General features: G+C 34.0%; 4 protein-coding genes across 5 annotated transcripts in view; 1 reads left to right on the forward strand and 3 right to left on the reverse strand.

Moving 5' to 3' along the window:
• Positions 1-1,689: 1,689 nt before the first annotated feature.
• On the reverse strand, positions 1,690-3,375 carry LOC144852454 (solute carrier organic anion transporter family member 1C1-like). The gene is made up of 4 exons (XM_078710265.1): positions 2,931-3,375; positions 2,748-2,812; positions 2,403-2,614; positions 1,690-2,066 (listed from the first exon to the last, which is right to left on the reverse strand). The coding sequence occupies exons 1-4, from the start codon at positions 3,092-3,094 to the stop codon at positions 2,013-2,015; spliced, it is 495 nt and encodes a 164-aa protein (XP_078566391.1). The 5' UTR covers positions 3,095-3,375; the 3' UTR covers positions 1,690-2,012.
• LOC144852375 (solute carrier organic anion transporter family member 1B3-like) lies at positions 3,344-5,952 on the reverse strand. Its single transcript, XM_078710162.1, has 5 exons — positions 5,143-5,952; positions 4,482-4,805; positions 4,121-4,285; positions 3,756-3,960; positions 3,344-3,512 (listed from the first exon to the last, which is right to left on the reverse strand). The coding sequence occupies exons 1-5, from the start codon at positions 5,876-5,878 to the stop codon at positions 3,344-3,346; spliced, it is 1,599 nt and encodes a 532-aa protein (XP_078566288.1). The 5' UTR covers positions 5,879-5,952.
• Positions 5,953-6,333: 381 nt separating this feature from the next.
• Positions 6,334-9,045, reverse strand: LOC144852446 (uncharacterized). Its single transcript, XM_078710252.1, has 5 exons — positions 8,916-9,045; positions 8,641-8,682; positions 8,231-8,489; positions 7,192-7,346; positions 6,334-7,107 (listed from the first exon to the last, which is right to left on the reverse strand). Exons 1-5 carry the CDS (start codon positions 8,944-8,946, stop codon positions 6,602-6,604), a joined length of 993 nt encoding a protein of 330 aa, XP_078566378.1. The 5' UTR covers positions 8,947-9,045; the 3' UTR covers positions 6,334-6,601.
• A 117-nt stretch (positions 9,046-9,162) lies between these two features.
• Positions 9,163-13,862, forward strand: part of LOC144852782 (neutral alpha-glucosidase AB-like) — a 28,310-nt gene continuing 23,610 nt past the window's right edge. The window contains exons 1-7 of one of the 2 annotated variants that reach the window (XM_078710758.1): positions 9,163-9,196; positions 9,645-9,746; positions 10,765-11,001; positions 11,366-11,539; positions 12,864-13,007; positions 13,205-13,253; positions 13,571-13,679. In XM_078710758.1, coding sequence (XP_078566884.1) covers positions 9,646-9,746; positions 10,765-11,001; positions 11,366-11,539; positions 12,864-13,007; positions 13,205-13,253; positions 13,571-13,679 — 814 coding nt within the window. In that variant the 5' untranslated portion in view covers positions 9,163-9,196; position 9,645. The remainder of the gene's footprint in view (positions 9,197-9,644; positions 9,747-10,764; positions 11,002-11,365; positions 11,540-12,863; positions 13,008-13,204; positions 13,254-13,570; positions 13,680-13,862) is intronic. The other variant, XM_078710759.1, reaches the window with a different exon arrangement.

Consider the following 13,862-nt stretch of genomic DNA (forward strand, 5'->3'; position numbering starts at 1 on the left):
AAATACCAGACAACATTTATGTACATAAACAATTTGAAATAAAATATGTACATAATAATAACAATAATGGTAAAATCAATATGGGTCGCCCATGAATGGTCAGCAATTCCGGTAAGACACTCTCCTGTGGAGAAAGGGGAGAAAATGTACTAAGATGTTTTTACTATGATTTTCACACCAGATAAGAACATTTCCAGAAGGCAAGACCCCATCCTTAGTAGTTTTTAATTTCGAATCTTCATCCATTATAAGCTAATTCAAACAATCTAGACAACAAAACGAAGACACTTTTCACAAGTTGTTGCTTCGAGAGAGTTCTGTATTGAACAATGTCGTATTAGTGTCCCTCCTTACAATGTGTAATACAATCTTTTTTAAATCCAGTTTATTGATACCAGTAAATTGGTGAACAGGTAAATTAATAATAATGTAGTTTCTATAGCGCACATACCACTCAAGAGTGCTCAAGGCGCGTTAAACAAAATTTAATTATACCACTTTTTGTATCAAATAATTGCACAAGATCTATTATTAAGGCCATTGTCTTAAGGAATTATTATTATTCAAAATCCTTTAAAATAATAATAATAAACTAGTAAATATGACCAATATACATAATAATTGTGATTATAGCAACAATAAATTGAAGAAACAAATACAAATTATTTAAAATGGCAACAAAAAAATAAAAAATACTTGATAAAACATACGTTATCTTTAATTTACAGCATACGGATAGTTAAGTAACTGAATAATCTTACTATTTAGTTGAGCCGTTTGAATTATTTACGTCACTGATACCGTTTTGATAAATTAACATCTGTTCGTAACTGACATAAGGTAGCTGGTTTATTTATTTTCATTTATAAGGTTTATACTGCTTTTTTATATACCATTGCGTCCTGTTATGCACAGTTAATTGATTGATTACAATTTACCTCACCGCCGAGTACTCGTTCAAGATCTTGCTTCCATCGTTCTTCGGTTGGGAAAGATTCTTAAAACCTGAAAACTTCAAAGCCAGATATTAACGTCGCTAGTTTTTTAGGCCTAAATAGTATTCAGTGTGGGGAAGGGATCTCCCCTTCCCTGGTTCTGAAATTTTCCAAATCGACAGTTAAGACCGTACTAACACTGGTAGGAAATAATATATTAGCATGGTCTTCATTAGGAATAAATATAATAACTTATTCAATTGAACCAAAATGGAATAGAGTCCAGGCAACAAGTTTAACTTTCCACTGGTATTTAATTTATTTTTACTCTATATATAAATTTTCTTTTGCCTTTAACGTGTTTAGGCTTACGTCGTTTTATGACGTGAAAAACCACTTGAACTTACTTGTCATACTGGACTATAGCGGCCCAACCTGTGGCTATCACCAAACACAATATGAAGATTTCATGTTGTCCTTTCAGTGTCACTATAGCTGCAGCGATTGTGTATTTCGTATTCTTTATTTAAGGTTCTTTTTATTATCATTTCTTTTAAAGACATTTCTATCTAGATTCAATCTTTTTTTAACAGGTGAAATTGTTATCATTATGTTGTTCTCATGTCATGTGTTCTGTTACGTCACGTCTGATTGTAAGGCTTGCGGCGTATCGTGCGCAAACATAAGTTGATGGTGAAAAAAGAGAAAGAAATTTCACATCTGGTATAGAAGTGAGTATTGTTGCTCTTTTATTATTTTTATTTCGTTATGTATTTATTGTTTTAAGTATGCCTAATACAGTCAACTCCTAGGCCTATACTATGTATATGCAATTCCATTCATTCACCCAACAAAAAGTTGTTTACATCAATCTCACAAGCATAATTAATATGATTAAACCACTTTGAGTATGCCAGTTAAATGTCACATAATATTTACTACTTTGACCAAAAAGTTAATAAAAAAAAGAAAAAAAAACTCGTTTTATTCGTTTTTTCTGCAGAAAACAAATACAATACATTAAATATTTCAACTTAGGCCTAATTACATTATAAAATGAAGTTTTCTCTCAGTAAATCACTCAAAATCATTCATTTCCTGACCATCATTAGCCTCATTTGGTGTGTCCATCTGAAAAATAATCCGGTTATAAATACATTATCATTTTTATTTTATAACGACTAAAAGTTGATTATAAGTTAATTTTAACGAATTGTTCTACCAGAAGAAGTGAAATTACTAATTTCACTCTGGTGACATCAACAACTCGCGTGACTAAACTTATCGCGCAAGCACATGACCGTTTGGTTCTCACTAGGACGCAACGCAAAGTAATTTGACCAATCACGATGGATCAACGGAACTGCTTCCGATTGGTCAACTCACTTGCTTTATCTCTCACTAAAATATCACACGCTTTCGCTTCTGCCGTTAAAAAATGTTCTATTAGCAATTATATTTTCTTACCCCCTTGTTTTTCTCCTCCACGGTAAAATACACCATAAGCCAACAGAATAAAGCACACAAGTGAAGAACGGTATACATGCCGTAAAAGACATGACGGTATCTGGTCCTATCGTACACCAAACATGCACCACGCTCTCCGGTTGGTTTGTATGCAAACTCTAAGCATGTCCAGTTAAGCAAAGCACCAAAGTAGATCGGTGATGGGAAAAATGCTGTGTGAAAAGGTAAGTGTCGTATTCAGGCAATTATTTTAAACTTTATTTATCAGGAATAAAAGAGTAAATAATTACATAGATTCCTTTAGAACCATTTATACTACACAAGATTGGCTCTAAACATGTATACCTAAAATGTTGACAATGAATATCTTGATTCCAAGAGCCAGCGATCTGTCCTCCTTATCAACACATCTAAAAAGATGGAAAATACTTCATTTAACTAATACAAAATGAAACCATATCAATATCAACAAGTAATACTTAATAATTGGATTAAACTAAAATAGGACTAAATTGTGCGTACACGTACCGTAAACTAACGATAATATCAGCACTTCTGCCAAGGCTACTCGTACCCAAAGCTATTATTATCAATAACACTGCTAGCATGAAATTAGTGTTACATACATCATCAACTGGGCATGCGCCGTTCTGCACGAAGGCATCTGGATCACATGTACAATTTGAGTACATCTAAAAAAAATGATACAATGCTAGTCAACTGATTAATGGATCAATTTTATTTAGATTTTTTATTTCAGAAAAAGTATTTCAAGTTTATCGATCTGGAACGTTTCCTCATGGCCATAATTCAATCAAGGCGTTTAAAGGAATACTTTGGTAACATTCGAATGCAACCGATCGATTATTTATCATCGAAATCAATTCAGTTATTGATTATTATATACAATTCATTTAAAAAGCGATCAATCAATAAATCAATCAATAATAGATTATTGATAACGTCGAGTCTACCTTCTGTTTATCCACGACCGTGCATCCTGCGTGACACGGTGACATAAACGTTACGTTGTTGATACAAAGTGGTTCGTATTTGTAAATTTCGGGACATCCACATTGGTTGTTACATTCCGCAATAAGGCTAACATTTCTATTTTTTTTTTTAAATACAAGAACATAATGATTATACTTTTGTGAGGCTAAATCGTTTAGTCTTGAGTTCTATATTCCATTACAAATGTGAGGTGCCATGCACGTCATCGCGGTCTAAAGATAGGTTTACCACTTGCGTGCTGATTGGGTAAAATCACTTGCGTTGCGCGTACGTCATGCGTTGTGTTCGCACAGAAGAGTGTGAGGAACTAAATAGCTGCTTTATCAGATTATTACTTACCCCGATAGTCGTCCAGTATACGGAACAGTAACACCAGCCACGTCACTGTTTGGACATCCCACGAACAACAGCAAAAAGTACATAAGACAACTTGGAGCATCCACGAAAAACCCAAACAAGGCGCACTGCTTGGCGTTCAACTTCCAACGTTTGATGACGTAACCACCAATAAGATATGCCAATATTAATACTGGGAGGATCGCTACTGCGTAATTAAAAAAAATATTATATTTTCAACTTTTATAAATTTTCAAACATTTTGACAACTATTATACGTTTTTGGACCAATCCAATTTATGGTATCACTGAAAAATTTACTTTTGAGATGAAATTATAAAAATGAAAAATAAGAAACAATGACTTACTTCCAACAAGAGATGCGCTGGAATTAGATTTGCCAAATTCATCAACAAAATATTTTATTCCGAAAGCGCCGGAAACAGCATAAGCAGCAGAGCCAGATGAGGATGATAGACAAATGAACACCATGGCAGGATTTGTGGCCATTCGCTTGAGAGCTTGAAGCAACCCTAACAAGAACGAATTAACACCATTCGTTGAAACAGTTGGACATTTCGAACATTCATTGAAATTACTCTGGTACTTGTTTTTGTAGGATTTGACAAATCTCAACAAAAAACAACTGTTGTACAGTAAATTTGGTTTATATCGGTTATGGGCGGAGGAAAGCGGTATGCAGAAAATAATTTTGATCATACAAGATACCTTTTATCAATTCCATGACGCTCTTCTTCCGTTTTGGTTTTACAACTCGTATATTCGTTTCTGGTGCTTCACTGTTTTCTCGTTTTTTCCGGCATTCGATTGGTTCTTTCGGAAAGAGTAGGAAAGGAATAGCAGAGACCGCTAAAAGAACAGCAGCCACTGCGAATCCGAACCACCATGCGCCTATCCATCTTGGGTCAGATTGTGGTATTCTTGGCCACTCCTCCATGGGAATTCTATCGAAGTCCACATACACTCGCAAAGACATGAAACTTGTGAAGTAACCGATGATTGCACCAATTGGAGTTGCAAGGAAAAGCATGGCTGTTGAGAGAAAAAAACGAATATGTACGAAATAAATGTTGAAAGATGAGAAGAAAGAATTGGCCTACCTTTCTTTTATTGCTGGAATTTTTTGAGGCATAATAATAATAATAATAATTGCTAAATTCTTTCTAGTGAAACATCAACCTTTTCGAGGCCCACAGTTTGGCAACTAGATATCTCTAGTATTTATCATAGAACGTTTGGTAATACAAAATATCGCATTTTCACATATTGCCTAATTCAACCTAAACCTAACCTTACTTGTAACAAGCCGCACATGCGATACAAAAGAGGTTGTGTTACCAACCTGTAAGTTTAGGAACGTTATACTAACCAACGTAGAATCCAGTCGTATGATCTTCAACAGAATCGTCAATGTACGTGGTGCCGAGAGGTTTTAAAGGAGTATTACCAATTCCAATAAGGATTTGACCCAACATCAGCCAAAAAACATTACTCCACATTGATTGCAGCCCCTCTGTTTCATCCATGATGTCAGCAGGCATCACATTTCCAGTCACCATGTTATACATCTCCGTCATGTTCTGCTTTGTTGGTAACTCTGTATTGCTGCTACAAAGAGATGGCTCTGCATTCTTTCCTCCTGGTGGTACGTATTCAGTCATAATGTGTGGAACAATGCAGAGAAAGCATCCCATCGCTGCCATGAACAATCCAGTAGCAATCCATCTAGGACGATGGCCCCTATGACCGAAATGAGTGATAAAGATCACAAAAATGAAATCCATCATGTCGTTGATAACAAGTAACATACCGGATTTCACACTATCCATATTAAACTGCCGCTCTAACGTAGAAACCACAGCACCGAAATAAGTACTCGCAAATACTTTACTAAGAAGAGCAAAAAGTGTTACAAAAGTAAAGAATTTTACTCCTTTGAAACACTGTAACCATGACGGAGTGCAAGAATTACAAACGCATTTAGCGTCATCATCTTTCTTTTCTTTCATCAACACGGCGTCAGATCGTGTACTAACAGTTCTAAGAACATTCCCAGAAGGCAACACCCCATCCTTATCAATTTTTAACTTCGAATCTTCATCCATTATAAACTAATTCAAACAATCTAGACAACAAAATGAAGAAACTTTTCACAAGTTGTTGCTTCGAGAATTCTGTATTGAACAATGTCGTAAGTACATTAGAATCACTGCTTAAAATGTGTAATGCAATCTTTTTAACCAGTTTATTGATACCAGTAAATTGGTTAACAGATAAAATTATACCACTTTTTGTATCAAATAATTGCACAAGGTCGTCTTACGGAATGTGTTTTGATATTGTTAATAATGGGTAGATAATTATTATTATTATTTTTCTAAAATAGTTTTAATATTTATTAAGATAACTAATATACATAATTACATTATAATAGTACAGTTAATATTTATAGGAAAAATAAGTCGAACAAATAACAATTTTAAAAAATAGCAAAAAAAAAATACTTTCATGGTAAATACTTTAAATAAATGATGTTTATATTTGTTAAATTGGCCAGAGATATTAAAAAGTTCCAGCGAATTGACTATTCCTAGCCTATTACCCATTGATAAATTAATTATGCTTTGTAAACTTAAAAAATAAACAAAGATGGAAAAAACTTAAATAAGTCAGAAAGAACTTGTACTTGATCTTTGTTCAAATTTCGCCAAGATCTAACTTGAATTATTTTAATACTAAATATTACAATTTTAAAAGTTTATTTAATTGATTATACAATTTGTACAGAAAATTACCAATAAAAACAAATTAATAAAATTACTATGACTCTAAAAATCATCCCCTCCAAAATCATCACCACCTCCAAAGTCATCACCTCCGTAATCATCGCCCCCGTAATCATCGCCCCCATAATCATCTCCCCCATAATCATCACCACCGTATTCTTCTTGGCCTCCAGTTCCATCATCTCCATAGTAGTTATTCTCCACTGTTTGATTAATTTCTTGGTGTACTTCAGTGTGGTGGTGGTCATGATGACCAAAACCATGGTGGTGACCAAAACCGTACCCATACCCATACCCGTAACCATGATGACCAAACCCACCCAACATGTACCCGGTCAACATACCAGTAGCAAATGAGTCATTGTTTCTACCCCTGCTATCATTATTTACTACAATTGTTTGTGGCCTGTTAGATGCACCACCTTGCTGACGAGGATAATGTTGATTTTGCTGCTGCTGCTGCGGATATTGTCTAGTTGGTGGGTGTTGCTGTGGTGGATTTCCATGCAGTGGATAGCCTTGCTGTGGAGTGTAACCTGGAGGAGGACCTGCAAAGCAAAACAATTACAGTAGTTAATGTGGAGGCTGCTGGTAGATAATTAGGATTATGTACGTCCTTAAAGATATCTTACCCTGAGATGTGACACCTGGATGGAATCCAGGTGGAGGAGGTTGATGCATTCCAGATGCTGGTACAGGTTGTTGGTATGGTGCCTGGTGTCCATTTGGTGGTTGCTGCCCAGGTGGTACTAATCCTTTAGCTTGGTATAGCACTGACAGCCAAGACCTGGGAGAACATTTTAAATAAATATTTTATGTGGTTAAGAATTGTTTAGAAAAAACAAATTCAATATACAATACTTTCAACATAGAAAATCAAGGCAAAAACACAGTGCTTTATTCTATAATTTCAGATTGTGTATTCTCTATGTTTTGTTTATGTTTAATTTATAGCTAGAGTACATAGACAATGATTATGTTTGGAAAAGTTGAGGGAGAAGAAAGAGAGGAAGAAAGAGAGTCAGATGGATAGAGGGAAAATGTGTGCAAAATTCCCAATAAGCAGTTGCTACAAGAGGAAGATTAGCATGTATGGAGAGATTTATTATAGGATGATAGGGGAAGAGAGAGAGTACATAGTGTTAATTTGCTACAGTATGCCATATCCAGCAGACAAACCTTACAATTATTAAGCATTTTCTGGATGTGCAGAAAAAAGACAACATCTATAGTACAAGAAAAGCCACGGGAGAATAACAAGACTGTGCTATCTAAAAGAAAGAAACCATTGAACATTTGATTTTAGGCTCTATTCAGTAAAAAAAGAGGAGAGGAATTGACTATACACATTTCAATTAGCAACACAAATTGTTATATGGATATCGTCAGGTACAGTACTGTATATAATGTTGACAAGTTACAACAATTTCACACTCCTTTTGTCATTGTGTAATGTCATTTATTTTTGTTTATACTGGGTGACCTCTTCAGTAATCCCAGAGGGTATTCAGACAAACAGAAACAAAGTTAAAACACGACAAAACACAAGTTTTTTAAAAAAAAAGCATTTGTTTTTTACATCATTTTTTACATCAATGCAACATAAGGTAACAATTTGCTACAATAATATGTTACGATGTTTGTATGTGTGAACTGGGTATAAATACTAACACAAGATCTTGTTCATCAACTGTCTGAATGTAGTATGTCTTTCCCATGCCTGTTAATGAAAACATGTGTTGAAGACGGGATCCTTGGTCTGGTGTTGGGGCTTCCTTCTTCATCTGTACACCTACTTTAAGCATCGTACATTCAGTCCGAATGTTTATGTGACCATCTGCAGAATCTCCTGGGCCATTGAACCACGCAAGTTGATTGTCTCTATAAAGAACAAAGAACTTTTTCTTCCAACTTTTGAAAAGCCATCCACCTAAAAATAGAAATAATAGACTTTATGAAAACAACAATGTGCAATATACTAGTATACTAGAGTGTGGATGTTTATTTCTAAAATAAAAATGTATTAATTAAATACTGTCATTTACTAGGCCTATTTATATAATTATAATCGTTGTACTTACCATATCTTCTAAGGAACCCCTTCTTAACCTCTCCAGACATATCTACAACAAAAAGGTCATTTTTTAAAAACACTGCCTTGGCAAGTCTGTCTAGCCTAAAGAGTATAATAGTCATTAAATCGAAATGATTATATGACTGAGGCCAGAATATGGGATGATGATGCTGACTGCTGAGACTGAGAGGAAATCTAGCCTATCTATATATTATAGGCTGGGCCTAGACTTAGTGTGGGGACGTTTTAAAATAATAAAAGACAAAATATAACGTTACATACTTGATACATATTCTGAAGTACTGCAACTCATTTTTGAAGAATTCGCAACTTTCCTATCGTTTGTAAACGAACAGTTTTAATGTTATTGTTTACCGTTTCTACGTTTTTCAGCTAATCAACCATGGTTATATAGCGCCCCTATGAACTTACTTTAAAGTTAGACGTTCATTCAGACATCATTTTCACATTTTTGTCTGCTGTTAAACGTCTTCGTCCAAGTCTACGAGTAAAATCATTTCCAAGATGGATGCGTCCTCGTTGCAAAAGTTGACGTGGTTCAAGTAATTCTAGGCCTAATTTGTTTTTTCCTTATTTATACGTTGACTGTTTCTGAATACTAGGCCTATTTAGTGTAAACTTTATCGTTAATTAGGAAATACTGCTATTTTGATTTAATTTTAATGAATTGATCGTTTCGTTCGGTCACAAAAAGCAAGTCATAAAAAAGTGTAGGCCTAGCTAGGCCCTAGACTAGTAGCTAGGCTCGAGTCCTAGTATAAGTAGTCCTAGCTAGCTAGCTAGGCCTATCCGACGCGAATAGAGGCCTAGAACTAGGTCTATAGTTAGATAGGCTCTAGGCCTACTAGTGTACTAGGCCTAGTAGTACTAGTAGGCTAGTTGGTTTGGTTGGCACAAATAAAATGGATAAAACAGTATCGTATATTCATACATTATTACATAATTGTCATGTCATTTACCATTCTAATTTAATGTTTATTTTCTTTTTAGGATGTGGCATCATTTAATTTTCTCCGTGATTGCTTTGTTTGTAATTGTTCATGCAGTTGATAGAAATAACTTTAAAAAATGTGATCAAAGTGCATTTTGCAAGTAAGTCAAAGATTGTATAATTAATAATTAAAATAATTTTTTAATGGTTATTTTTTCTTTGTATTCTATGATATTCAGTATATCAAATCAGATGTGTTGTGTAGATCATACATTAATTTTTTTTAAATTTCCAGTTTAATTTATCAGCAAAAAATAATTAAATATAAACAGAGAAGTTGATAACAGAAAAGGCTTTGTTTATAAACTAAAACATTTTGATATGTCAATAATGGCAAAATAACAATTTACATAATGTCTATAATTAAGACAGTAATTTATTTTATGATATTTTAAATGTATTTAAAGACACCTTCCCTACGTTTTTTAGATCTAATTTAAGATCACAAACTATATTTAATGTAAAAATAATACTATATGGTCCTATTGCGATAACTTTTTTCCTCTTTAAATGGTTAAAAATGTGAAAAATAAGTTGATTCTAATAATTATAGCGGCCCGCTATAAATATTTTTTTTTTCTTCTGTAATTCACCCATTTTTCGATCGATCGTGAGGCCAAAACCAAACCTTTTCAGTGAAAATACCGGTTTTTCCCCAATTTGTATCAACATACAGTAGTCTGGCAAAAATAGAATGACAATTAATTCAGCAACTATACAACGTCAGGCTAGGTATATAGCTAGCGTACGATGTTCACCAGCTAGGCCTACAAAACTAGTTGGTAGTGTATTGTTTTTATCATAATTTACCATAAAACGTACATTTAAGAGAAGGAATGACCTGGTTTAATGTTTTTAAAGTATTATACTGTATATGTATTATTTTTACAAAACGTCACAAATTGTAGGGAAAGTGTCTTTAAATGTATTTAAGGGTAAAATTGTTAAATCTCTATAATGTTCCGATCTTTGTTATGTATTGTTGCTTATTTGAATGTATTATTATAGTTTATTATGTTTAGATTCAACCTGTTAGTGGCAGTTTCATCGCTGTTGGTTGTCAACTGAATACAATAAAATAAATAAACAGTTTAATTATGTAACTTTTGCATTTTCTAGGCGGACAAGAGCAATAGTACCAGGACAGACACCTTATGTTGCTCAGCTAGACACTTTTCAGGTGTACGGTGGAGTTGCTAAACTTAATGTATTGAATACACAAAGTGGCGTAATTCTTGCTCTTGAACTGCATGGATTGGAGACTAACATTGTAAGGTTAAAGGTCAATGAACTACATCCACTGAAACAACGTTATGAAGTACCAGATGTTATAATTAAAGATCCGCGAAAGCAAAGGTAATTGTCACCATAGCATTTTATAAAAATGTTAATATTATGATATTTTATTTTATATAATTACAAATAGTATGTAAGCTATACCAAGGCAATCTAACAATAGGACACTGAGCTCGCCTTGCCAAGATAGAAACTTGTAATGTCCTTTGAGCTTATGTCTGGCTGCGACAAATACCAACAGTACTGTACTATGCACATATTCTCAGCGCCAAACAGTGTCTGTTAAGGGACATGAAATTGATCGTGTTGCAACCACAGATAAACCCTTTGATCTCTGGAGCTCAGCATCTTGTGGTTAATTGCCTTGGCTATACAAAGTTACAGAAAGATGATAATAATATGAAACCGTTTTGTACTCTTACAGTTGGACAATTAAAAACCGGGATCAGCAGACTGTGAAAGTTGCCATGGCAAATGACATTGATGTAGTGATCACTAAACAACCCTTTCGTATTGATGTGATTCAACTTGATGATCTTATCATTAGTGTCAACGCTCGTGGACTGATGAGTTTTGAAGAACTTAGAAAAAGAAAAGGGTAAAGAGACAATTATTATTACAATTTTAATTAACTTTGCTTCCATAACAAAATTCAAAAAAGTGGAAAGCGTGGGACTTTTTATGTGTAATACACAACCAGCTATTGTATCATACAAAAAACTGCCAAAGTTATTTTGCTGGTACAATAAGAATATTTGTCATTTAGCGTAGGTTGTTCAGATCCGGTTTAATAACCTTGCGGATTTACATCTCATGGAATGCAGCACAAAATACTAATGCTTGATTTTATAATTAAACATACAGTAGAGAGACCTATTCAGAGGACACACTCCTATTCAGGGGACACACTCCTATTAAGGGAACACACTCCTATTTAGGGGACACACTCCTCTTCAGGAAGCATGTTTCTTGGCTTTTCCCTGATGAAAGGAGTAACTCATTGAAGGTGTCAAATTAATTGGGATTCTACTGTGATGTAATTAGTTACAATTAATACGTGAATGGTGAATTGCTTTGTCTGCCATCAAAACAGCTTACACTCTGTCCATCTGTAATCACTGGCACATAAAAGCTATGTAGAATCCACTTGTTACAGATATTGGTTGTTCTTCAAATTATCGTAAGATAAAATGCAAATTTTCAAGGACCTTAATAACATACTGTAAACAGTACTTAATTCTCCATGGTCAGAATGACAGTAAACCTAAAGACTTATTTATTAATCATATCTCAGCTTTTGCTTCCCTCACGTACCACCACCAGCAGGTTGATATTTACCTGTAACTTGACACCACAACAAATGACAACTGATATGACACCTTGGCAATTGGTTGTAAACATTTAATGGATTATTATCAAGTTACACGTTATTGTTCTTGATAATTAAATTCATATTCTTTGTTTACTTTATATACACTTTGTAGTACTCAACTCAAATTCAAACTAGGTTTAGTTCACCAGTTATAATTTGTGTTCGTATTCTCTTACTCTTAAACTTCTTCATGCTTACATGAAATTTTAGTTTGTGCTAATTTGTTACTAATGATTGCACTGCTTAAATTATGAATGTTGATTGCACTTTTAGATTATAAACAATTAAGAAATTTGCTAGGAATTTGCATGAAATATCAAATACCTTTAATGAATATTGAAAATTATTAATTTATGGCAATTTAAATGTCTCTTCCCCAACTTGCTTAGCTCATTTAACCTACATGTACTACTGTACATAATTGCTGTGTGAACTTAGCTTATCAATATAACCTAACTCTATCGATGAGGATGCCCTAATGATATGAACTAGGCTGGTCTTGACAAAATATGTCTACCCCTGCTAACTGCTGAAACCTGCTGTCTTGCAGGGGTGTGACCGGTCTGGTGATGGGCTTAGCGGATACAGTAGCCTGTGGTCTGGTCTCTGTTTTTGGATTCTTGTACAATTCAGACGAGGGAAGGGGTTCTTGGTCCAATTATTGTGAAGCCATTAGGCCTAAAATTCCTCCAAAGTAAGCAGTCAACATGTCAATAATAATTAGTACAAAATAGTACGAATGTGATGAAAATTAATAATAAACCAAGTAACAGTTTTTCTTAACACAATTCTTCACTATATTCTACTCACAAATTCTTTATATATGCAGTAGTATATGAGTAACAATTGAAAATTTAAAACTTTGATTTCCTTCAATTTTATTTTATACAGAGCTGAAAAAGAAGAAAAGGATGAAAATGAAAATAAACCAGATGAAGAGGTTTGCAATTTTTAAATCATGTATAAAATGAGTTTGTTCTTGTAAACACCCACAATATGGCACTTGTATTAAATACTTTATTGTGCTTCTTAAGGGAGGTTGGTAGCCAACTTAATGTTATTGTGTTTGATAGAATGAAGGGGATGAGAATGCACTTGTATTAAATACTTTATTGTGCTTCTTAAGGGAGGTTGGTAGCCAACTTAATGTTATTGTGTTTGATAGAATGAAGGGGATGAGAATGCACTTGTATTAAATACTTTATTGTGCTTCTTAAGGGAGGTTGGTAGCCAACTTAATGTTATTGTGTTTGATAGAATGAAGGGGATGAGAATGCTGCTGAAGAAAAACAAGAGAAGGAAGACGAGGAGGAACCAGGGATGTGGGAAGAGACGTTTAAAACACATAAGGATCACAAACCAAATGGTGAGAATGTTTGCATTTAAAAATACATTTGATAACGTCTGTTAAAATTGTGTCTCGGGATGGGCTGGGAATTGTTATGAATTTTATATTGCTGTTTTAATTTAATAGAATTATATGAGCAACACATTTCTATAAGGACTAATAATATGAATTTCAAATTAAACTAAAGCGTCAAATTTGTTT

This window comes from Antedon bifida, chromosome 9, assembly GCF_963402885.1.
Source record: "Antedon bifida chromosome 9, ecAntBifi1.1, whole genome shotgun sequence".
Lineage (NCBI taxonomy): Eukaryota > Metazoa > Echinodermata > Crinoidea > Comatulida > Antedonidae > Antedon > Antedon bifida.

Coding starts and splice junctions, on each gene's coding strand:
- LOC144852454 (XM_078710265.1), bottom strand. CDS start 3,094: ATGTACTCAAATTGTACATGTGATCCAGATGCCTTCGTGCAGAACGGC. Junction 2,813..2,930: donor GATATTATCGTTAGTTTACG/GTACGTGTACGC, acceptor CCATCTTTTTAG/ATGTGTTGATAAGGAGGACA. Junction 2,067..2,402: donor TGGAGGAGAAAAACAAGGGG/GTAAGAAAATAT, acceptor ATTATTTTTCAG/ATGGACACACCAAATGAGGC.
- LOC144852375 (XM_078710162.1), bottom strand. CDS start 5,878: ATGGATGAAGATTCGAAGTTAAAAATTGATAAGGATGGGGTGTTGCCT. Junction 4,286..4,481: donor CGTCATGGAATTGATAAAAG/GTATCTTGTATG, acceptor CGTTCTTGTTAG/GGTTGCTTCAAGCTCTCAAG. Junction 3,513..3,755: donor TATACTGGACGACTATCGGG/GTAAGTAATAAT, acceptor AAAAAAAAATAG/AAATGTTAGCCTTATTGCGG.
- LOC144852446 (XM_078710252.1), bottom strand. CDS start 8,946: ATGAGTTGCAGTACTTCAGAATATGTATCAA. Junction 8,490..8,640: donor GGGGTTCCTTAGAAGATATG/GTAAGTACAACG, acceptor TTCTATTTTTAG/GTGGATGGCTTTTCAAAAGT. Junction 7,347..8,230: donor GTTGATGAACAAGATCTTGT/GTTAGTATTTAT, acceptor ATGTTCTCCCAG/GTCTTGGCTGTCAGTGCTAT.